The 23,221-nt window shown below is 51.4% G+C and overlaps 9 protein-coding genes across 9 annotated transcripts; 4 read left to right on the top strand and 5 right to left on the bottom strand.

The window, feature by feature from the left end:
* Positions 1-156: 156 nt before the first annotated feature.
* On the bottom strand, positions 157-2,269 carry MIND_00058900 (Peptidase A1 domain-containing protein; the record flags this gene model as incomplete). The annotated part of the gene is made up of 3 exons (XM_037357553.1): positions 157-850; positions 898-1,257; positions 1,311-2,269. 3 exons carry the CDS (start codon positions 2,267-2,269, stop codon positions 157-159), a joined length of 2,013 nt encoding a protein of 670 aa, XP_037225463.1.
* Positions 2,270-2,426: 157 nt separating this feature from the next.
* MIND_00058800 (uncharacterized protein) lies at positions 2,427-3,174 on the top strand (the record flags this gene model as incomplete). Its single annotated transcript, XM_037357552.1, has 5 exons — positions 2,427-2,430; positions 2,479-2,672; positions 2,725-2,927; positions 2,973-2,994; positions 3,049-3,174. The coding sequence occupies 5 exons, from the start codon at positions 2,427-2,429 to the stop codon at positions 3,172-3,174; spliced, it is 549 nt and encodes a 182-aa protein (XP_037225462.1).
* Positions 3,175-4,133: 959 nt separating this feature from the next.
* On the bottom strand, positions 4,134-4,942 carry MIND_00058700 (uncharacterized protein; the record flags this gene model as incomplete). Its single annotated transcript, XM_037357551.1, has 2 exons — positions 4,308-4,942; positions 4,134-4,254 (listed from the first exon to the last, which is right to left on the bottom strand). The coding sequence occupies exons 1-2, from the start codon at positions 4,925-4,927 to the stop codon at positions 4,134-4,136; spliced, it is 741 nt and encodes a 246-aa protein (XP_037225461.1). The 5' UTR covers positions 4,928-4,942.
* Positions 4,943-5,824: 882 nt separating this feature from the next.
* On the bottom strand, positions 5,825-6,457 carry MIND_00058600 (DNA breaking-rejoining enzyme; the record flags this gene model as incomplete). The annotated part of the gene is made up of 1 exon (XM_037357550.1): positions 5,825-6,457. The coding sequence occupies one exon, from the start codon at positions 6,455-6,457 to the stop codon at positions 5,825-5,827; it is 633 nt and encodes a 210-aa protein (XP_037225460.1).
* A 27-nt stretch (positions 6,458-6,484) lies between these two features.
* MIND_00058500 (uncharacterized protein) lies at positions 6,485-7,501 on the bottom strand (the record flags this gene model as incomplete). Its single annotated transcript, XM_037357549.1, has 1 exon — positions 6,485-7,501. One exon carries the CDS (start codon positions 7,499-7,501, stop codon positions 6,485-6,487), a length of 1,017 nt encoding a protein of 338 aa, XP_037225459.1.
* Positions 7,502-10,496: 2,995 nt separating this feature from the next.
* Positions 10,497-11,367, top strand: MIND_00058400 (uncharacterized protein; the record flags this gene model as incomplete). Its single annotated transcript, XM_037357548.1, has 4 exons — positions 10,497-10,628; positions 10,677-11,130; positions 11,184-11,209; positions 11,260-11,367. 4 exons carry the CDS (start codon positions 10,497-10,499, stop codon positions 11,365-11,367), a joined length of 720 nt encoding a protein of 239 aa, XP_037225458.1.
* A 34-nt stretch (positions 11,368-11,401) lies between these two features.
* Positions 11,402-13,140, top strand: MIND_00058300 (uncharacterized protein; the record flags this gene model as incomplete). The annotated part of the gene is made up of 8 exons (XM_037357547.1): positions 11,402-11,530; positions 11,582-12,035; positions 12,094-12,173; positions 12,228-12,239; positions 12,290-12,412; positions 12,457-12,910; positions 12,960-12,985; positions 13,033-13,140. The coding sequence occupies exons 1-8, from the start codon at positions 11,405-11,407 to the stop codon at positions 13,138-13,140; spliced, it is 1,383 nt and encodes a 460-aa protein (XP_037225457.1). The 5' UTR covers positions 11,402-11,404.
* A 152-nt stretch (positions 13,141-13,292) lies between these two features.
* Positions 13,293-14,439, bottom strand: MIND_00058200 (putative electron transfer flavoprotein subunit alpha; the record flags this gene model as incomplete). The annotated part of the gene is made up of 3 exons (XM_037357546.1): positions 13,293-13,391; positions 13,439-14,165; positions 14,216-14,439. The coding sequence occupies 3 exons, from the start codon at positions 14,437-14,439 to the stop codon at positions 13,293-13,295; spliced, it is 1,050 nt and encodes a 349-aa protein (XP_037225456.1).
* Positions 14,440-14,692: 253 nt separating this feature from the next.
* MIND_00058100 (uncharacterized protein) lies at positions 14,693-22,552 on the top strand (the record flags this gene model as incomplete). The annotated part of the gene is made up of 17 exons (XM_037357545.1): positions 14,693-15,133; positions 15,188-15,226; positions 15,270-15,383; positions 15,431-15,651; positions 15,702-17,093; positions 17,144-17,162; positions 17,212-18,312; positions 18,359-18,410; positions 18,464-18,501; positions 18,538-18,679; positions 18,726-19,056; positions 19,105-19,303; positions 19,353-19,397; positions 19,453-19,539; positions 19,590-19,612; positions 19,661-20,202; positions 20,249-22,552. The coding sequence occupies 17 exons, from the start codon at positions 14,693-14,695 to the stop codon at positions 20,296-20,298; spliced, it is 4,836 nt and encodes a 1,611-aa protein (XP_037225455.1). The 3' UTR covers positions 20,299-22,552.
* Positions 22,553-23,221: the final 669 nt, after the last annotated feature.

Here is a 23,221-nt window from a genome sequence, read left to right as displayed (position 1 = left end):
GCTGTGGTGTGGGTGAAAGAATCAGAGAGCGCTTCTCAGTTGTTTTGTCCACATGCTGCAACGATGTGACCACTATGTGACCGTGACTAACTTTCCAAACCATTGCGGCTTCCACGGCACTCTGTCCATTACTATTGAAGTACAGCATACTATAACTTATAAGCTCCCTAGCGACGACTGCGATAATGCCATAAACTCCCACTTTCGCTCTGCTACATTGAACAAGGACCCATGCGTGGCGAAGACCACATCGTACCCACTTCCCAGGCTTGAACAACTACTTCGGCGCGAAACAGCCAAATGGATGTTCTCTTCCATAGCCTTGATGTCTGGTTCGAAGCTCACTTTGACCACCGACCTCTCGATGCTCTCAAGCTCGGTCGCGGAAGACTCGACCTCACTCATCAAGTCAAAGTCAGTATGACTATCGTTTTTTGCAAGAGATGCAAGGCGTTCCTCCTCTTCAACCTCTTCAATGACGGCCATATCTCGGTTTTCCAACGGAATGTTAATGGCTTCTTCAATTACCGGATCCCACGAGCACAAGCTCCCACCAACGCTCAGCGTGCTCGAACGATTGCTGCTGTTGGCTGTTGTTATCGATGATGTGTCAAGAAACTGCGCTCCGCCACGACGTAAAAGCTTCTTGTTACGCAAATTCTTAAGCATTTTTCGGCGACTGTTGATCCATTTCACTTCTTCGGCTTCAGACATGCCGAGAAACGAATCGGTTGGACTTTCCACACGGTTTGGATGGCTGAGCATATCTATCCCTGCGGCTTCAATGACCTTGAGAATGGGGGCGTGGTTTCTTGTGTACTTCATGCGATGAGCCCACGAACATGTCAACCTAACAAGAGTCAACTCCAGCATTTAAAGCACCCAACAAATGCGTACCCCGGCCCTAGAATAAACTCGCCGCCTAGCTGCGATATCTCTCCACCCGCTTTCCACACTGGCATTCCAACTTTGACCGCATTAGCCACTACCATCCCTATACCACTAAGCGTTCCGTGGCGAACATAACTGCTCTTCGGTCCTTTTTCCAGCGTTTGAAGCGTCATTCCCAGTGCGTTGTATACTTGGTGGGTGGGGTCCGTAAACACGTGATAGGCTGTCTTGAAGATTTGTCGGTATGCTTTGATCATCTCGAACGAGCCATTGCTGATGATAACTAACTCAACTCCGGCGCTTCGCAGAATCTCTGGAGGAACATTTCTGGAAATGGAAAACATGTAATCCTGGCATAGTGGACACCTGGAAAATTTGATCAGCGCTTGTGGTTACCACGATACCTCTGCCCTACTAACCAGAAATGTCGAATAAAGCAGACAATAGTGCGTTGGTTTCTCCATAGACTTCCAAACGGAATGCCAACTCCCGTTTCAGAAATTACAGTCAACTCTGCCACTTCTGCAAGCTCGCGCTCAGTTGGTAGCCTGGTTTGACTGAACAGATCTTGTTGCAGCTCGTTGGGATTCCTTGGTTGCTCGTCATAACGCGAAGATGTCAAGATTCCACTCTCAGAAAACCTTCTGCGCTCCTCGATTGCAGCCAACGATGCGTGTGATGGTCCAGAGGAAGAACCCGCCCGTGACGAAAAAGACGACATTGAATCCGCAGTGGGCCATGTCATTCGGGAAGTGGTAGCCCGTGTGGCAGGCACTGGGAAGGCGGACATCGAGATTAAAGACTGGTTGTTCGGTGCGGTGGAGAGATTCTCCGTCTCTGAATCGATCTCGTTTGCTCTGGAACCCAATTGGCCGTTGGCCGTGTCTTCTTGAGGTGAAGTAATACTGTCGAGCTGTCTGGAACTCGGTGTAAGATGACTGCCAACAGCACTGTCGGAAAGCGATCGCCTGTAAAGAGTCTGAAGACTGGCAGAGGTAAGACCTCTTGTGGTCCGTGAGCCGCTTCTTAGTGAATGAACATCGATCTTGGGAGAAGGTACGATGCTCAGATTGTTGAATGGCTTGGAAGGAATACTCTGCGTTCTTATCCTGATCTCGGGGTGCGATTGAATTCGTGTAATTGTCGGCTGAGTTGCTTCCTCAAGTTGACTAAGATTATCGAGACGCTGCCAGAACTCTTCGGTCTCGGTAACAAACGAACCAGCCAGTGAAGGGATATCTGGAAGCTTGTAGTCAACGCTGGCCCCGCCTGCGGTGCCCTGCTCGTGATTGAGGTATGTCGGAAATAGATGTGTGGGTGCCGATTTCTGTTCGATTCGACAGAACCGGCGGAGTGATTCGGTGGAAGAAGTTAGCATAGAAGAATAGTGATGATGAGGAGAGGTAGAAAGCTAGCTGAGACCAGTGGAGCATCCTCTCAAAGTGAAATGAGACTGTCTCAACTGACAACTACAGTTTACCGTTTTGGGATTTGCCGCATGACGTAATCCACTTCCAGCTTGATCCTAAACCACCATGGGTGAGCGCTCCTAAGTTGCGAATTAATTTGTTACAACCGAACTTTCAGCAACCATTGACCAGCTCGATTTATCCCCCGAGCATGAACCAACAGCACATGGCATTGAAGCATTCGAGAAAGTTGAACAAGAAATCAAACAAGCGATTCTTGCTTCGCGTCGCGATTGGGACAAGCATGAACCTAAGATGTGGTCTCTGGCGCGGGATACCTCAGACCAAGACCTCGTTGCATTCACCACCAAGGTATACCACTCGCCGCTCAAGTTCCTCGTTCATCGGCGCTGATTCTGCCAAGGATGATTTGGTCGTCATACGCAGCGCCGTCACGTCTTATGGACCTATCATTCTGGGAAAGATACGAATCAGAGCAATTCAACTTGATTCCGCTGGGAACTTAGCCCCCGGCCACAGTGTGGAGAAGGACACCCATGGCAAGATCAAAGTTGCCACCAAGCATGGCAAAATTGACGACGATTTATACGGTTTCATCTTTGTCCGGTCAGTAAGTCAGTCCGCAAGAAGATTTACGCTGACATCGTCAAGGATACACGACCCTCCTGGCGAGGTATGTGGTTGGAATTCACTCTTAGATGACCGTGGTGCTCATCAATGACTCCAGGGCGTCGAAAACATTAAATTTCACAGTATCTTCACAGACGAAGGAAAGGACGCCAAAGGAGAACTCAATGGACTCTATCGCGCTATCCAACCAAACTCGAAGCCGCTTGAGTTCTTCAACGAATAAGATGGCTCCTCCTGGGATGGAAGCCCTTAGGGTAGCTGTAGGATATTGGTGAAAGAGGTAAAAATGAAGACTATGACCACAAGGGTGTGAATGCAAAGAAGACTGGGGAAAAGGCAAGCTTCGCGTGGATATTGTGCCGGGCGTGCCCGGCCTGGCACGTGACTGCCGGGCGCCAGAAGCTCTGTCCTGGAAAGGAGGACGAAAGGCCCCAAACGGCAAGCCCGGCTGCACGCCCCAGACGGGCAACGCGACGCGAAACTGAGCCTGCAAGTCCGTCGCCAAAGCGAAGCCGGACAGCCCAGAAGCGCGGAGGAGGGAGGGCTGGGCGCGCGAAAGGCTGGTAAGGCAAGAGTGGATGAGGAAGAGGGCTAGAGAAGTCGAAGACGCGGTAAACGCGAGAAGTCACGTCAGTCACACAAGTGTATTCGAGTACTACTACAGTGGTGCTTCCTCCCATACGATCGCCATCTTATCTCCCGCTGACTGTGCTCGTGCCTCGCACAGCCAGCTCACAATAAGATGGCTCCTCCTGGGATGGAAGCCCTTAGGGTAGCTGTAGGATATTGGTGAAAGAGGTAAAAATGAAGACTATGACCACAAGGGTGTGAATGCAAAGAAGACTGGGGAAAAGGCAAGCTTCGCGTGGATATTGTGCCGGGCGTGCCCGGCCTGGCACGTGACTGCCGGGCGCCAGAAGCTCTGTCCTGGAAAGGAGGACGAAAGGCCCCAAACGGCAAGCCCGGCTGCACGCCCCAGACGGGCAACGCGACGCGAAACTGAGCCTGCAAGTCCGTCGCCAAAGCGAAGCCGGACAGCCCGAACGGAGCATCGCTCCCAAAGCGATAGCGCGTTCGGCGAGCCCGCGACGGACACCCTAACGGGAGGGATGCGACAATATCAATAATCTATCATAAACTACACCATAGAGACAAAGTCAATTTCCGCATCTAACTCATCGTCTACCCCGTTCCGCGCACAAAAAAGCCTTCCTGCTTGTGTCCCAAGCCCGAGAAAGTGCCACAGGGATGACGGACTCCAACTTCCGCCAATATATGAGGAAACAGGTAGATGTCCAACCGCCTATTTTCATCACCACCTCAGGTTCCACGCCCAAACACAGCAAGAATACTGACCCGCCGATACGGAAGCTGTGTCCGAAGACCTGCTCCAGATTCGCCGCCCGGAAAATGGAACTGATGAAGGAAAGGAACGCTGTCTTAACGACTGGAAGCCAAGGTCCGGGTGCCCGGGGTGAGTCGTCGCGGAAGGCAAAAAGTGGAGTCTCGTGTTCTGGGGAGTGGTTTACCGCCGTGTGGTTATCAAAAGCTCGGATTGGGCAAAGATCGTCGTTCGTGGCGGTCAGGATCAGTGTGCCGCCAGCGCAGCCCGTGGTCTTGGTCCAAGGGAGGTGAATAGAGAGGACTTCCCGGCCCGCTCGGGTTGAGCGCGAGATGGGTGCCGATCGAGAGGCATCATGCTTGGGATCGAAGGTTTTGGTGGCCAGCGTCAACTCGCCCAGGCGCCGGCAACCCCAGAAAGCGGCGCAAGCCAAAGCCCAGAACGCGGCTCCTCGCGGAGATGCCAGGTCAAGGCTATCGCGGATTGCGCGCATATGGGTGATGGAAACAGGGCCGCGGGGCGGGCGAGAGAATTTGTTATCTTTGTCAACCGCTCGAAGGACCTTCTTTACACTGGTCTCTTTTCCAAACCAAGGGGCGAAATTTATATGGTGCCAGTGTGCAAGCCCGTTCATCCAATTCCGTGCGCTCTTCAAACCATGGGAGCCAATCGAGTCTGCGATAAAACAGCACAGAAGAAAGGGTTCAGCTGGCATGCGGAGCTCCTCCGGATAGGATAGGATAGCATAGCATTACGCGGCACGGTCCCACTGAGGAACGCCGGTTTCCGGGGATTGTCCCGACATACATAGTACATAGCCAGTGTAGTAGTATGTACATCTTCGTCCCGGGACTCCAGACAGTTTCCAAGTCGAGCTCACGCCCAGTCTCCCAAGCGTTGTAGAACTCAGTCTGTGAATGGAGTCAGAATCAGAGAACTTAGCCCATTGAGTCAAGGAAGTTGAGCAATCCTTGGTGGTAACCTAAAAATTGGAGTGGCGTAGTAAACCTCAAGTACATCATATGCATGCTTTGCCAATATTGCAATTGTCGAGCGCTCATATAGCACCATCCGAAGAAAGTCCACTATCTCCATGTTCATGCATTTAGCAGCTAACTTTGGCGCTTTTTCAAAGAGTTTTCCCAGAAAATCAAGACGCAGTTGCAGGAGCACAGGATTTGACATGCACACAAGGAGTGCATGCTCTGGTGTCTCGACAGCAGTCTTGCAGAAACGGCATATGCGCCGGTTACGGTCGGGTTCTCTCTGATGGGCATGGTTAGGATATCGAAGCTCTTCAATGGCTAGCCGGTGTGTCGACAGCAAGAGGGAAATTAAAGCATTACGGTGTACTTTGGTTTTCACCATAAATAGATAATGCCTCATGCGTAGAGTCATTAGCTTCGGTGAATGGCCTTCAGGCTGAGGTTCTAAACGCCTTTGGATCAGGTACAATTTTGGGCTGTTGTCAATTTCACTCTGAAGCCACTGGAGCATGCGGTCATAGATGTGCTTTATATGGTTGTCTATTTCAGCTTTTGTTGTCTCTCTTGTTAGAGTGAGAGCTGTGCATGCATATTCCAGTTTTGACTATGGCGTTGCGATCACAGTACTGTGTGAACCGCAAGGGCCCTGCAGCATAAGAGGACTTTGAGCTCTTTGCTAAGGAGTTGGAGATCTCCGCACGCACACGCGCCATATCTCCCGCCGGGAGGTAACGTCGAGATGCCAAGAAGGAAGTGCCGTAGGGTGTCTGCCATGCCAGGGCTCGCATGGGTGCTGGAACGAATGGCCGGAGGATGGACTCGTTGTGCGCGCAACCTGCCTTGGGTCGGCGTGGTTTGCCACACGATGGGAAAGCGCGGGTCAGTGCTGCCGCCGCAATATCAGACACGAAAACAGAGTCGTCTGAGGCTGGCGTAAGAGCTGAGATACGGGGGACGTGGAAAGACGGCGAGCTTAGAATTTCTGGTGGGCAAGGTGCTGGGGGCTGGGAGGGAAAAACCAGACAGTTGCTCTGAGGTTTGACCTCTGGAGCGCAAAGGACGAGCAGAGGAGGAGAGTGGAGGGCAATGGCTGGCCGCGATGGGAAAATCAGGGATGCAGGATCTGCCCTCGCACCTTGCGGCGCGTCGAAGATGAGGGCCCGAGACATAGAGAACATAGACAGGGGTGAGATCAAAATAACTTCTTATGATTGAGACAGTTCAACGTAGTCTACACACGAAAGGGACTGAGTGATATCAAAAGGCAGGTCAAAGGATAAGTACAAGGGAAAGGAATGAGGAAGAATGCCACGAGAGATTGGATCAGCAGGGTTTGAGGCGGAGGCGATGTAAGAGAAAGAAATAGAGATGTTATGCGATAAGGAAAGATTGCAGAAACGGCGTGCGACTCGGTTGAGCTCCGCATTGCTGCTACGGCCCTTAGAAAGAGCACCGATGGCGCCGGTGTTATCCGAATGGACCAGCAAACAACAATCGTGGTGACCGCGCTCAATCAGCCACATGAGCAGCACCTCCAAAGCGACCGCCTCCAGCCAACAGATATCTCTCGTGCCTGCGCAGTCCCATCCCTTTATCAACCTCAGCGCAAACCACTTCTCTCCAATAATAACGCCCAGACCCCAAGATGTCGATGCATCCACAAAAAGGCCCAAGTCCTGCATCGGAGCTGTCGCGACCAGTTGGCGAGAGAAATCTGGCGACGTGAGGCGATGCTTCCACCATAGCAAAGCCCTGCGAGTCGTCCTGAGGATATGGCGGAGTGCGTTGTCATTTGCGTAGAAGCGGAATGCGTTCGAGATGGCGGGAAGTCGTGATGAACCGTCGCGGTAGACAAATGTCGAGTAAGAGAGGGTGCCGTGGACCTTCTGTAAATCCTTGAGGGAAACCATATCCGCGCCCAGCAATGACTCCACCCGCGCCAAGTATTTCTCCCGCTTCTCCTTCGGCAACGACACTGTTTTGCTGGGGATATCCCACACGAAGCCCAACGAAACGAAAACCGGCTCGAATGCTGTCCCCGACTTCTTTATGTTCCATGGAACCCTCAAATCCTCTGTGAGCGCCAAGAATTGTCGGTGAGTGAGATGTGATGGGGGGAAAACGAAAGGCAGGGATGTCGTCTTCGTAACGCAGGGGAAGGCCGGCTTGTCCGAGACGGGCCGACCAGATGCGGACCAGGGCGGAGCCAACTTGGCCTGCATTGCTGCTGGCTGAGGCGAGGCCGAAAGGGTGACAATGGTCAATAAAGAAGCCGCCACAGAACTTGAAGACAATAAAACGCTTATGCGATGGGTGGATCGGGATAGTGCGGTGGAATGCTTGGATATCGAATGCGCACGCCGGTTGTGCCCTGCGGAGCATTGGCAATCTGTGGGTAAGCATTATGAGGAATAAGTCATTGCATGGAAAAGGGAGGGTCACGAGGACCGAAAAGAGAATGTCTCAAGGACCGAGAAAATAATGTCTCGAGGACATGGAACGGGGCATTGTCACGAGGACGGAGAGGGAAGTGTCTCGAGGACATAGGGTAAGTGTCTCGAGGACAAGGAATGGGGTCGTCGCAAAGACGAGGGCAGGGGAGTGTCACGAGGACAAAAAGAATGTCGCAAGGACCCAGAAAATTGTCGCGAGGACCAGTCTCGAGGACTGAAGAAATATACGTAAAATAAAGGTCATCCCAAGGATGTGTCCCGAGGACGTGAAAAGAAAGGAAGTGTCACAAGGACGGGGAAATGTCTCGAGGACAAGGAAGGAAAATCTCACCGTGTCCGCAATACGGCTCGGAAAATCAAAGGCGGTCGGGAACAAGTCCTTGTCGATGAAGTGATTCACCGAAGGGAAACGCGAGGGGTTATGAGGCTTCGAAAGATGCCTGCAAACCCGCTCCTTCGGTGGCTTGCCAGGACCTTGTTCACTCTCCGCGATGATCAGAGGCGAGCAAACAAACGGGCCACCAAGGATAAGCTCGACCTCCCCCGCCGACTCAAACGGCCCCAAAATTCGACCGGCTCCTAGCTCCGTCTCCACGTATTCGTGCGTCTTGGGGTTGTCATCCACGCCCGGAGGATTTTCCATGATAACACTGGCCCCAAGCACCGGCATCTCACCTACCGGAAACCCCTTCCGGAACCAAGAAAGGAAACTCGTTAACAAGGCCAAGCCCTGTCAGAGCAGACTCGAAAGCATTTGCGTTATAAGGAGTGACGACACGGTTCCGGATTTCAAGCTGCTGGACGTTGGCTGTGCCGGAGGTGGGGAAAGTAAAGAGTGTGTGTTGTAGATTGTGGAATGCCAAAGGAGTGTGGTTGAAAAGAGTGGAGGGTAGGCGTATGTGTTCTGGCAAATCAAATGTGGGACCGACACGAGTGGCCGGCGTCGTTTCGGCCACAAAAGGAGCAGATGTGGAGGATCTCGGTTTGGTGGGGGGCTGGGCGCTGGCAGTGACCGGTAAGGTTGAAAGTGATGCAGATGGGCTTTCCGTCGATAGTACAAAGGGTGTCGTTGTAGATGCGAGAGAAAAAGGGCTTGCCCTGGGCATCGGTGGGCGTGGTGTGTTGTTTGTACGTGTGAGGGCCGAGGCAGATAAGGCAGAGGGGGTGGGTGTTAAGGTTGCGAAAAGGAGCTGTTTGTGGGTTGGTTGCGACCGCGTTTGCCCCGGAAACAAAAGCGGGTTGCTGCTGCAGAAAAAACCCACCCTGCGGCTGCTGCGGGAGAGCTTGAGGCGGGGCCTGCCAACTATTAGTGTAGGCGTTCTGGTATGCGTGTGGCGCCGCTGCCATCAGAGGCACTGGCATTGGAGGTGCGGGCTGGGGCCAGAGATCACGCTCGGCTCGGGGCGCGAGTGGCGGGGCTCTACCCTCTCTACCTTCAAGACGGCGATGCTGCCGGGGCCGCTCCTCTGCCTCCAAGACCGTGGGCGCCGACCTCTTGTCGCCAAGCTCCAATGCGTCTTCCGTGTCAGAAAGGTAACGTCTTGCATGGAAGATGTCGAAACCTTGCTTCGTAGAGAATATGGCCACCATATTACGCCAACTCCAACGCATCCATAGCTCGAGAGGGATATTCGATAAACTGAGATGGTTGCGGACGAATTTGACATGGGCCGAGATGTGGGAACCGAGATTTGAGCCCGGCGACGCGTTCTTGCTCGTAACGAAAGAGGTGATCACTGCAAAAGTATCGTGCGCGTCTAAAACGTCAGTGACACCGCGGGGAAAGGAGCGCAAGGAGATCCGGTTGACATCTTCGCCAATCGACGCGCTAAAGGTCGGGATGTCGAAGACCGGGACCAACTTCCCACCAAAAGACGCTATGGGCATCATCTTGGTCGGTATCTTGTCCTGTTCGTTAAAGGCGCGCAAACGCGCAGTGGTGAGAGCGGGGAGGGGAACCGGCTTGCGAAGAGAAAAGGCTGCGATGATGGCGTCGGGGATGAGGATGCCATAATTGGTTGTTAAGCCAGTTTTTGTCGGTTCCAAACCGCCTTCAAAGGACATGGTTGGCGCTGCCGGTTTGTTGTCGGTTTGCCAGTCGGTAACGAGGCGGAGAAGGGAGACGGAGAGGGGCTCATGGGACTTGTACAGTTTGTCGTTTGTCGCGCATGCCGCAATTTCCTCCTCCGTAAAACCTTGGAGCGCGCACAAAGGACCCCCAATGTCAGGCACTGTCGCGTCTTTTGCCAGCGCCGCCTGTCTAGCTCTCTCCGTCTGGAGCAAGGACTTTCTATTATCTTCTTCCACCCCGCAGTTGTAAACGTTACGGTCCTGGGAAGTGAGGGAGTATGAGATGACTGCCTTGGGCGGCGTCATCTTGGCCTCGAAGTCGAAATCCGCAGGATATGGGGCCTGGATGCCTGCGATGGGCAGCATGTCTCCTGCTTTGTAGAGCTGCATCGCGCGAAAGGCTGGTAAGGCAAGAGTGGATGAGGAAGAGGGCTAGAGAAGTCGAAGACGCGGTAAACGCGAGAAGTCACGTCAGTCACACAAGTGTATTCGAGTACTACTACAGTGGTGCTTCCTCCCATACGATCGCCATCTTATCTCCCGCTGACTGTGCTCGTGCCTCGCACAGCCAGCTCACAATAATGTAATCATGTTTACGTGGATAAGATAAGATGGTGATCTTGACGTGATGTTGATTGTGACTCTGTCAAAAAGTGGTTCGATTTCACCGTCGCGTCTTCGCGAATCCACCACCATGACCACTAAAAAAACGAAAACGAAGACGCAGGCTCCGTCAGCAGCTTCAGGCCCCTCGATAAAATGGGTGACGCGTCTTGTCATAGTCCTGCTTCTCGCCGCCATTGGACGCTGGCTCGACGCTATCAAGGTGTGGAAACTTGCGTCTCCAGCATAAGGGGTATTGAAATTTGCATAGAGCCGCTGGTACATCTTTGAACCACAATTCTTGCACGAATTGGCCCAAGACGCCATTGCAAGAGCCTCTTCTCCCAACGACACTGCAGGGATGATTCAACACATTCTGACAAACTTGACCACCACCTATCCCTCCACCACAATAAGGCTGAACGTCGATTCGAAAGAATGGGTTTTCAACAATGCTGGTGGTGCTATGGGCGCCATGTACATCATCCACGCCAGCATCACCGAATATCTGATCATATTTGGAACACCTCTCGGTACGGAGGGCCACTCTGGTCTTCACACTGCAGATGACTACTTCAACATTCTGGTTGGAGAGCAGTGGGCTTTTGCACCTGGCAGTCTTGAGATGGAGCGCTACACACCAGGGACTGTCCATTTCCTCCCTCGCGGAACGGCGAAACAGTACAAAATGCACAAGGGCTGTTTTGCGCTCGAATATGCTCGAGGTATGCTCTTTTGTTCCTTTTCCTCTTACGGCTAGCTAACTGACCCTCTTCAGGCTGGATTCCCCTGATGTTACCATTTGTAAGTGTCTTCACTCTCATGGTCCTGCACAGCTGCTGACCAACATCCAGGGACTGGCGGATACATTCACATCGACATTAGACATATTCACCTTGTACGATACCGTCCGAATAACCGGAAGAGAAATGTTGCGTAATCTACTCATAGCCAAAATCTAATTATCCTTTGTCGGATTGTTCAGTATCATTTGTCAGGATGTCCACGCAGTGGTACGATTCACAAAAAAACAACTTACGCTTGTCTACGATGACAATTCGAAGTCTATCCGCCATTTCGCTTGTCGTTCTCGTTGTTGTTGGGCGCTGGCTAGACAACATCAAGGTCAATAGTGTCCATTCTTCGTCTCCGGCGTTGCTTAAACATGCCAACTAGCGTCGGTGGTATGTTCTTGACCCAGAATCACTCCATGAGCTGGCAAAGTCAGCCGTCGCCGCCGCGTCTTCACCCAACGACACTGCTGGAATGATTCAACATATCGTGACCAATCTCACCAACACCTACTCCCCCAGCCAAATCAAGCTGAACCGCGATTCAAAGGAGTGGGTCTTCAACAACGCCGGTGGGGCCATGGGAGCCATGTACATCATCCACGCCAGCATAACTGAGTATCTTATCATATTTGGGACCCCTCTGGGCACAGAGGGCCACTCTGGTGTCCACACATCCGACGACTACTTCAACATTCTTGTAGGAGAGGAATGGGCCTTTGCACCTGGCAGCCTCGAAATGGAGCGTTATACGGCTGGGATGGTCAATTATATGTCTCGTGGGACAGCCAAACAGTACAAGATGCATCGCGGCTGTTTTGCGCTGGAATATGCTCGAGGTTGACCATTCTTTTCCCGGTTGCCTACTACCCGTTATTGACACTTGTTTCTCTCAAGGTTGGATCCCGCCTATGCTTCCCTTCGGTTTCATAGACACCTTCACTTCGACTTTGGACTTTTTCTCGTTGTACGACACTGTTCGTGTTACTGGAAGGGAGATGTTGGGCAACTTACTGATTGGGAAGATATAGTGCCTAGACTTGGTCTGTTCATTACGAGAGGCTATCTATAAAATTGTGCTTGAATCGTATAGTGGTACGATCCCGAAATTTACATCTTGAATCTGTCGATGACATTCAACCTGAGCAAGTGGAATATTGGCGCCATTGCTCTGCTCTGCTTGGTCGTTCTCGCAAGATGGCTAGACCACGTCAAGGTGCGTTGGCTTTATTCCTCCTTGCATATCTAACTTCGGAACAGGACCGGTGGTATGTCTTCGACCCAGACTTCCTCCACGAGTTGGCGCAGTCCGCTGTGGCGTCTGCATTTTCACCCAACGATACAGCCGGGATGATAGACCATATTGTTACCAACCTGACCAGTACCTATGCATCCAGTCAAGTTAAGCTGAACCACGATTCAACGGAATGGGTCCTATCCAATGCTGGTGGCGCCATGGGCTCGATGCGGATACTTCACGCGAGCATCACCGAATACCTCATTATCTTCGGTACTCCGCTTGGCACGGAAGGGCACTCTGGCATCCTGAGTGCGGACGATTATTTCCACATCCTTGTTGGAGAGCAGTGGGCATTTGCGCCGGGTAGTTTTGAGATGGAGCGTTATACAGCCGGAACTGTCCACTTCCTCCCACGCGGCGTGACAAAGCAATATAAAATGCATCGAGGCTGTTTTGCGCTGGAGTACGCGCGAGGTATGTTCCTTTTCCTTGTTCGTCCTTTGTCATTCTCATTCTCCCGCAGGTTGGATCCCACCTATGTTGCCCTTCGTACGTCCGATTTTCTCTCCCTCCTGCATTGCTGGAAGATTCATTAGGGATTGGCGGACACGTTAACTTCGACCCTAGATTTCTTCACCTTGTACCACACTGCTCGCATCACTGCGAGGGAGGTACTTCGCAACCTATTCGTGGGGAAAATCTAATATCGACCAAGAGCTTCTGAAACAAGAACTTGGGTACAACCACTCTCTTCGTGGATCGTTATCAGGGTGCCGATTGGATGCAATGATTTTTTGAATAGACTCAAGATATGCAGTATACTTTGTTTCATTGAGGCTGTCGTACAGAGTTGGTATTACTGGTCTTTGAGTTTGGTGATCAGTTCAGGAACGACGTCAAACAAGTCTGCAACCAAGCCCACGTCTGCCACTTGGAAGATGGGGGCATCGGGGTCCTCCAAAACAATGAGGATGGGCCACTTGAGGGAACACATTCACATACTTTGTTGACGGCAACGATGAGCTTAGAGTCCTTCATTCCAGCAAGATGCTGGATCGCTCCTGAAATCCCAAACGCCATGTACAACTGAGGGGCGACAACCTTTCCTGTTTGACCAACCTGTAGTGAATTGTCCGCGTAGCCAGCATCTACTGCCGCCCGTGAAGCGCCAACCGCAGCACCAAGGACATCTGCTAGAGGGTAGAGCGTTTTCTCGAACGTTTCGGCATTTTTAAGTGCACGACCACCAGAAACGACACGGGAGGCTACACCAAGGTCTGGGCGATCAGACTTTGTGAGAATAGTCTGGATGTGTTGAGTAGGAGGATCCGAAACGTCGACTGGTTCAATTGCTTTGTCCTCAACTGCGTTGTCCGAAGCACCAGCAGCTGGAAAGGCAGTAGAACGGACGGTGAAGAATTTAATGCGAATGGATGATGGAGCGCGGACAGTAGCAATGGCGTTTCCAGCATAGATTGGCCGTGTGAAGGTGGTCGCGTTTGCCGCTGAGTCGTGTTCAAGAGAGACGATATCTGACACGGCAGGCAGATCGAGACGCGCAGCAACACGGGGTAACAGAGACTTGGCGGAGGAAGTATGGGCAGAGACAACGTGTGTGAAAGCAGATGAGTCCGAAAGAAGCTTCTCCAGCAAAGGCGATACAATCTCAGCAACTGGCTCAGAGTATTGGGCCGCAGTCGAGTGGAGGAGGGCAGTGACGCCCTTCAGTCTACCCGTCAACCATGAGAACGTCGTATTCAAGAAAACATTTCCGCGCACTTTTTGGCCTTTTCTATCACGCCCGAAACGTGCTCTGGTGCACCCACAATAAGCCCAGTGACCTGTCCACCGAGTTGTTCCGCCGCGGTTAAGGCGGACAAAGAACCAGCGTCTATAACACCATTCCTATGCTCAAGTAAAACTAGAGCATGAGGAGACGACGGTGTGGAATATGCCCGGAGGCAAGTCCGTAGACCGGCAGTTCGTGGTCTTAACCGAAGCATGAAGTTTCTGCACGTGATGCTTTGATTTCTTTTTCCTGGACCTCATTTTGCAACCAAGTCCGCTTTGCTCGAACAGCATACCCCGAAGGAAAGACACATCCGATGTGAATGGCACAAATAAAGCGGATTAGCTCCAATTACGAGACCTCTTTGGCCCTTGCACGATTAAAAATGGGCGTCTAACAAGGTCTGTTTATAGAAAAGCATATCGCCTCGCCCCCTTCTGTGGCGACTCTTTCTCCCTCCCTTCACCATGCCTCCCTGTCGCTTCCACAACACCCCCAGTGGCTGCAAATTTGGTGACAAGTGTTCATTCTCGCATTCTGGGTCATCTCGACCTAGCCAAGCCACCCGTCCACCAAGGCCGCCCAACAACAACAACCAAGAGAATCCTAACGCTCCCCCTGGTATTTGCAACTTCTACTGGTCGCGGGGCACCTGCAATCGAGAGTTCAATTGTAAATACCGCCACGAGAGAAGCACTTCAGCAGCAAGCTCCTCGAGGTCAGCTCATCCTCCCATGTGGAGAGATGCTACAGCATCCAATGCTTCACCAACAAAGGATATGTCGCCTACAGAAATGCACCGACGCTTAAAGCGCTTCTTGCAGGATGATTTTCGATTCCGGAGGCCTATCGAAGTCTACCCATTCGTGTCCCTTTTATCATCCATCAATGTTTCTGACTCGGCTTGGGTGAGCATTCGGCCCCGTTGATTGCTTGTTGACACTTCTGACAATTGGGGGTAGACTGAAGCTGCGCCTTTGCTACTCACTTCACTCGCGCAGGTATGTCTGTAAGCAACTATCTTCCCATATTCATGCTTCCCAGGACAATGGTCTATTGCGAATCAACGACGTGTTGCGCTGGGAAGAAGTCTCCACTAGAGTAGCTTTGAACGGTCAGGCCCTCTCGTTCAAACGCGGCTTTTTCCCGTTGCTTAAAGTGAGTCGACGTCCAGATTTGTCGACTAAGACCAATATATACTCTAGTTCTATGCTTCTGATCTTGTCATCAAGAGCACACTTCACCAGCTAGTCAACGGTCTTTACCAGAGCATCTTGGACAATTTCGAGCCTTGGTCCACGAATCTGACCATATGCATGCGCCATATAATCGAAACTGGGTCCTTCGGTGATACATCTGAGAGCGGGACTGACGCTAAATCAATCGGAATTCAATTGTTTACCTCACTTGTCAAGATTTTCTATGAGTAAGCTGCCTGTTGAGTTCTCCAGTTCTACTCACCAACTATATGCATAGAATCTTGACGCGGTTCAAAAATGTTTCTATCAGATATCCAACACTGCCCGAGGTCGTTCACGAACTCCGCCAGTGGGTCGAAGCTTGGGTTGATGGTGTTACAGCTTCCCCTCCCTCCTTCACGGACGCATTCACAACACTCCCCGTCGCATCACGTGATCACATCGTACAACATCTGAGAGGTCAAATTACCCGAATTGTCGCTATTGTCGATCGGGAACAACGGCGTATGGACCAGAAGCAATCGTCGCCCTTTATTGCTCCCCGACAGACACATTCACAAGAGGGACTTTCTGCAGCACTACGGGCAATATTCGAGACCGAAGGTCCTGGTGCCCTTCGCATTGCCGGACCACGACACGATAACGATTCTACGGACATCGCCGAAATCAAGATCGCGCCAACTCACGGAGAGCTCGTTTCGTTGCTTTTGCCTTTTTTACCTGCCAATTATCATGGTGCCCCACACCATCTGCCTACCGAGAGCATGGAGCGCTTACTTGACATCCAATTTCGCTTATTGCGCGAGGAACTCACCTCCTCTCTTCGCTCGGCCGTGCAGTTGGTGCGAAATGACTTGATCCAAATGTCACCACAAACAACCTTGACCAAGCTACTAAAAAGTCGTGGAGGGAAATATCGCGGCCAGGCGGATGAACAAGTAATGTTCAATCTATATACCAACGTTGTTTTTGTTGCGATGCCTCCGGACCGCCGCGGTCTGTCTGTGGAGCTCTCATTCGATACGCCGCCCGGTCGAGCGCGCCAGTCTTCTCCAAAGAGTCGCATGTCATTCTGGGAAGGTGTCAGCGGAAAACGACTCATTCAAGGCGGTCTTGTCGCCCTTCTTTGGCAGTCAGGAACGGATATTCATGTCTATCTGGCTACCATCGCAAGTAATTTGAAGAGTCTTACTGAGTCAGCTGGACGCAGTGGTGGCGACAGTCGTGTCACAATCCGCGTCGCTTTTTTTAGTCCTGATATCGAGCTTCGTGCCCTCAATGCACTGAAGAATCGTGACCTGGCTGAAACCGGCCTCAAGCTGCTAATCGAGGCTCCTGTCATGTTCGAGGCAATCCGTCCGTTCCTTGAAGCATTGCGCAGGGAACCGGAGTCGTTACCTTTCGCAGAATATCTTGTGCATCGCCACAACGATTTCTTCGTCTCGCGGTCCATTACTCCGCCTCAATATGCGCTTGTCCCTGGTTTCAAGTTCGAACTGGCGTCTCTGTTCCCACCCGAAGCGGCTGTAGCAAGTCTTGAACTTGATGTTTCCAGTCGAACTTCGATCATGAATGCCAGGGAACAACTCAGAACCGCAAGTCGACTGGATCCTAGTCAGGCGGATGCTGTGATCGACACCATGGTCCGCGAACTCTCCCTGATCCAAGGGTCAGTTTTCCAGGCTCTTAAATGGGCCACGAGCTAATTTGTTTATCCAGACCGCCTGGGACCGGAAAGGTAACGAGCCATATATGCTGTCCGTATCCCCTTCACTAACTTTATCGAGTCCTTCACTGGCGTTGAAATCCTTCGCGTTTTGCTTGCAAACAAGATTGGCCCTATTCTGATGATTGCGTTCACCAACCATGCCCTAGACCATCTTCTTACAAGTGTCTTGGACGCAGGCATCACCAATAACATTGTGCGGCTTGGCTCCCGTTCTGCAGATGAACGAATCTCCCAATTCTCGCTTGAAACCCTTGAATTTGCTGCAGGTCGATCCAGATTACACAATTCATTCAAGAACCACTACCATGACCTCAAAAAAGTGCAGGAGAAGATTGACAAGTTGATGAAAGCATACATCAATGCAACAGTGCCGACCGACGAGCTCAAAAAGCACCTTGAGTTCGGGTATCCCGAGCACTGTGAACACTTGTACATGTGCCCTCCGGATTTTGTTCGAGAGCTTTTGGCATCTGACGAAGGCGAGGGTGGTGATTGGGAGCATGTCAACAAGCAGGGGAAGGTCGAAACAGAAGACAAGTCCATCTATGCTTTTTGGCAGCAAGGGCGTGATCTCTCATACATTGAAGCGTCGATTGTTGAGCAAAGCAAGCGCCAACGGGAGGTGGAGAAACAGTCTCGTAATAACCGTTTCGACATCTTGGCTGACATGGACGCTGAAGAACAACACGAACGAGTACCTGAACTAGAAGACGATTCAGGAATTGATGACGATGAAGATGTCGAGGACATCAAAGAGCTCTGGGAGCAGGATTGGCTGTCTCTGCCGAGCGAAAGTTCGATACGCGAGGCTGCGTCAACACCAGCTGCCGGGAACGATGATGAAAATGGCAATCCCTCACCAACCGAGCCTCTGAGTCCCCGAACGGTACAAATGCCGCTGCTCGACCAAACACCAGAAATAGTCACACCGACAAGGAATTTTCTATCGCGCCAGGTTCTGAACTCGGACCGGCCTCTTGCGCATCTTCTCTCCGAAGGGACAATGTGGAGCTTCTCCAGGAGAGAGCGCAACCGCCTTCACGAATTTTGGTCACGTGAGATCAGGGAACAATTGGATATCAATCGACTCGAAGAATTTGAGGCGCTGAGAAGAGAGTACGAAACGATCTTGAAGAATAACCAGGAGAGCCAAGACGAGGTGTGATGAATGCCCATGTTTTCTTTCGCAGCTAACTCTGCTCTAGATTCGCCGAACCCTGCTTCAGTCACGAGATATTGTTGGATGCACTACCACTGGTTGGTTATGCCCTCACATCCAAGCCAATACATCAGCTAACTCTGTGACATAGGGGCCGCAAAATTGACATCATTATTGCAGGCGTGTTGCGTGTTGTAATATTAGAATACTCTAATGTTTTCACAGAGTTTAGCCCCACGGGTGATGCTCGTCGAAGAGGCTGGTCAAGTGCTCGAAGCGCACATTCTGGGTAGTCTGGTGCCGTCTATAGAGCATCTCATCCTTATTGGAGACCCTCTCCAACTACGACCGACACTGAATAACTACTGTGTGTACGAGCATCGAGTATCCGGTTTTTCTCATCGACCCTACAGCGCTTTCGATGGACAATCGGCGTGGACGAGAGCTGTTCAAGTTCGATATGTCACTCATGGAACGCCTTTCGTCTAACAACCTGGCCATGTCCCAAATCAACGTCCAGAGACGAATGCGACCAGAAATCTCGAGCTTAATACGCAACACCCTTTATCCCTCACTCGAAGACCATTCGCTTGTCAAATCCTACCCTCCTGTTCGTGGCTTTGCAAAGAACGTCTTCTTCTTCAACCACTCCCATCGTGAAAACGACGGTGGTGAGGAATCATCCAGCAAATATAACACGTTCGAGGTTGAAATGATTAAAGACCTTGTCTTGCATCTACTTCGGTGAGGAAAGCAACAGCTTGTGGACCTGGAAAGCTTATTATCGCTCAGCCAAGGATGTTACTCAGACGAGGGAGACATCGTCGTCTTATGTGCCTATCTTGGGCAACTTGCTCGCGTCAGAGATGCTCTCGCTGGTCTTAAGGAAATTGCCGTCTTAATCGAAGGCAAGGACCAGCAAGATCTAGCTGAACAAGAAGAAGAGCTTGATGATCACGGTCACATCGAGCACGTGAAGGTGACAAAGCGCGTACGTCTGTTCAGTTCTTTCAATATTCAATGATGACGAAGACTTTCAGGTTCGGTTGAGGACAATCGACAATTATCAAGGCGAAGAAGCCGAGGTACTTGAGATGACCGACCGGGATGAATGAGAATGCATACTAAAACTGCCATTAGATTGTCATTCTTTCGACTGTGCGGAATGTGGGCTCCCAAGAGGATAGTTCGCATATGCATGGCCGCCCAACTATAGGCTTTCTTGCTGTGAGTGCTTGATCTTTCGGGGTCATTCTATCTCAAACATACTTCACTAGTCCGAGAATCGTACAAATGGCGAGTGGCCCGCATAATTCTGGTCTGGTCTGAATACTTACTAATTTGGGAGTGCAGTTGCATTATCTAGAGCAAAACAGGGCCTTTTTATACTTGGTAACTCTGCGCAGCTGTCCTCAAGAAGCAAAATGTGGCGGGAAGTAATAGAGCAACTCGAAAGCGTGGAATGTGTTGGGGATGCTTTCCCAGTTTCTTGCCATCGCCATCCAGAGACGATTAAAATGATCTCTCAGCCCGGAAAAATCACTCTATTTGCGCCAGATGGTTTGTTCAACTTGTTGCGTCTGGTCAAGTTAGCTAATTTATATAGGGGGCTGTCTCGAACCATGTGCCTATCGCCTAAAGTGTGGTCACTTGTGTCAATTCAAGGTATATATAACACAAGCCTTGTGCAGGTATCTCGGCTCACTATCACCAACAGTGCCATCCCGATGACCCAAAACACGTCGCAGTCAAATGCGCAGAGCCCTGCCCTCGCCTTTGTTCGCGTGGACACCCCTGCGAGAAAGAGTGTTCACAGGATTGTGGTCACTGTCGATTCTTGGTTCGAGATGTTCAGCTTCCATGTGGTCATCGATCTGCAGCAGTTGAATGGTGAGTTGAAGTTGATTCTGACAAATCAGCTAACCAAGTAGACTAGTTGGCGAATGGACGATCTGTCAGATGTCCGATGCACTGAAATTGTGCTGAAGCACTTTGCCAAATGTGAACATTCTGTGTCGGTGCAATGTTCCGTAGACCCTTCAGACCTTTCATGCGTTGCTCCATGCAATGGGACCATGACATGTTGTGGTCGCACTTGCTCTGCCAAATGCTATGAATGCCAGTCGCTCAACGACAAGATTCCCGGTCAAAATATTAACCGACAAAACCATCTCCAACATCAGTGCCAAAAGCTCCTGTTTTGTGGTCACATGTGCTTCAAACTGTGCTCGACAAATCACGAATGCGCGACTGTTTGTCAACAGCAGTGCCGCCAAGAATGTGCCCATTCGCGTTGCAAGGACTATTGCTCGTCACCATGTGCGCCGTGCATGGAGGATTGTGTGTGGGCTTGCTCTCATCGCGGACGATGTCCTTTGCCCTGTGGATCGGTGATCATTCAAATAATCTTCATGACATGTCTATTGACCTTTTCAAGGTTTGCTCTCGTCTTCCCTGTGATCTTCCGTGTCAGAAACGTCTCAAGTGTGGTCACCAATGCCCTTCAGGTAGGCCCATGAATGCCATCAGCAGCTGTTTAATGACTTGGGTCATCAGTTTGTGGAGAAGATTGCGCCATTCAGCTTTGTGCCGAATGCGCCAGTCCTAGCCAGAAGCAAGACGTTGTCGACATGCTCATGTTCCGCAAGTTGGAAGATGTCGACCCGTCTGAAGGAACCTTAGGCGACTTGCTCATTACTCTCAAATGCAAGCACGTTTTCACCGTCGAGACTTTGGATGGTCTTGTCGGGCTGAGTGGTTTCTATACTCAGAACGACGACGAAACATGGCGGGGACTCTGCTCTCCTGAACTTGGTGGCGAGGCACGAGCTCCCCCGGCATGCCCAACTTGTCGACAAGCGATTACATCCAATCGATACGGACGAGTTTTCAAATCAGCTGATTTGGATATCTTAGAACGCAATGTTATCTCGACAATGACGAAGCGCCTTGCCAAGCTTCAGACCGCGATGGAGGGTGTTTCCAAGGACAACATGGCTGATAGGCTGAACGGCGACAGTAAAAAGATAACACTGTCTGTATCGACCAAATCTGAATCCGAGAAGACTCAACGGAAGCAAGTGAGGCAGCGCAAGGCTGCTCTAACTGCCAACGAAACGAAGGAATTGCCCATTTCGGTGGAGCATCTTGTTCCAACCTCGGCGTTACATGGTGTCTCGACTATCCTTAATGATGCCTGGAAGCGCGCCACCCAGGGATTGGTTCAACTGTACGGAGATGCCACCAAAATTGCATCCATGCGGTCAGCCCATATGAATGCATGGGAGGCTGCGTTTTCGAGCCTGTACCGCCAGGAAATGGACAGAGCGATGGATAATCCCCTTCGTGCGCCTCGCCACCCAGCAGAACACGCAATGAGAATGGCTGCACTCCAGGTCGGCCAATTGAAACCAATCGCAGACCGTCGTTTCATTGTCGAGGCATTTTGGGCGACGATCAACCTGCGCTTCATCATGGCTGATCTGGCGCGGACGTGGATGCCGGAGCTAGTCCAAAATACCAAGAATTTGTCAAAGGAGGAGAGCATGAAATGGGCTCGCTTTGGGTCCTTCGTGCTCAATAGTTGCATCCATGACGCTGAGTTGGCATTCTCCATTGCTGAGAAAGCCGGCTCGCGGAGACAAATGACGACAAGTCGTGTGTTGGAGATGAGAGCGCAGTTTGAGCGATTCCGGTTCAATGTTGACATGGTGCGAGCAGCAAGCATGTTCCAGGAGAGCCGCCAACAGTTATTGAACGACATCGTGAAGGAAATCGAGAAGGCCCAGCAAACTCTGAAGGAAACGAGTAGGGCACACTTGAAGGAAGATCAGCAATGGCTCAGGGACAGCTTCAAGAGCCCGGCGGAGGCCATCCTCTCTGAGTGGGAAAAACTACAAGTCAGCATTGCGGGAGATACTTTCTATCAAGAGGTTTCTTTGGACGAGAAGCTGAAGATTGTGCAAGCACTCAACTTTTGTGTGTTTTTTATATCATTCTTTGACAGAGCTGAAGCTTTCCTCCAGCGCACACAGGCCATTTCTACACTTGTCCGCAAGGGCATGTTTATGTAATCACGGAATGCGGTGGTGCAATGCAACAGTCTCGCTGCCCAGAGTGCGGCGCGGCAATAGGAGGGACCAACCACAATCTTGATGCCAGCAATTCGCGTGCTACAGAATTTGAGAATTTGGGTAGGCAAGCTGGGGCAGAGCAGAGTCCGTGGGCTTGGGGTCGATAATTACATTGCTCGCGTAAACACTATGACAAATATTTCACCGGTCTTTTGGATTACCGACCTTCACCTGCTTTTGACCGCCATGGAGGGATTGATGTCAGGCGCGGATTGTGGTCCAATAAACCCGCTTTCACAAGTGCTCAAGCACGCTGAGGGAGACCGCAGCCTCCAACAGGTATGAATATATTGAGACTCTGCTTGCTCACTCATCCGAATCCAGGACAGAATTGCGGGTCCATCTTCCTCTCGAGTGCGTCACTTACCACACATTTGACTCTTTTCTGATGACCCTCTTCAGCTACACCATCTTCCAGGCACATCGTCTGCCGGGGCCAGCCAAAGCGATCTCGCCCTTGCGCGGCAGTTTTTTGACTCGGGCCATCATGTCGGCCCCGGTTTTGGCGCCCCGAATCCTATGGAGCTTGCACGAATGCACGAAATGAGCGGGCAGCCGATTTCTGAGGCCAACGAGCGGTGGATTATGGACCAACAACATCAAATGCGCTCGTTCGAAGGTGGTTGGGCCAGCGAGTTTGCGTCAGCCCCGCGACTGGCCACGACACCGCAAGCACTACCAACAGCCCAGCCCATGTCTTCGATGGGGATGCCAATGGGAATGAGCATGGGCATGGGTAATATGGGGATGGGCATGGGCATGTATGGCGGCGGGTT

The sequence above is a fragment of the Mycena indigotica genome, assembly GCF_014461135.1.
Source record: "Mycena indigotica strain 171206Taipei chromosome Unknown Mind.scaff0001, whole genome shotgun sequence".
Taxonomy (NCBI): domain Eukaryota; kingdom Fungi; phylum Basidiomycota; class Agaricomycetes; order Agaricales; family Mycenaceae; genus Mycena; species Mycena indigotica.
The sequence above is the reverse complement of the archived record's forward strand: the minus strand, read 5'-3'. Positions and strand labels throughout refer to the sequence as shown.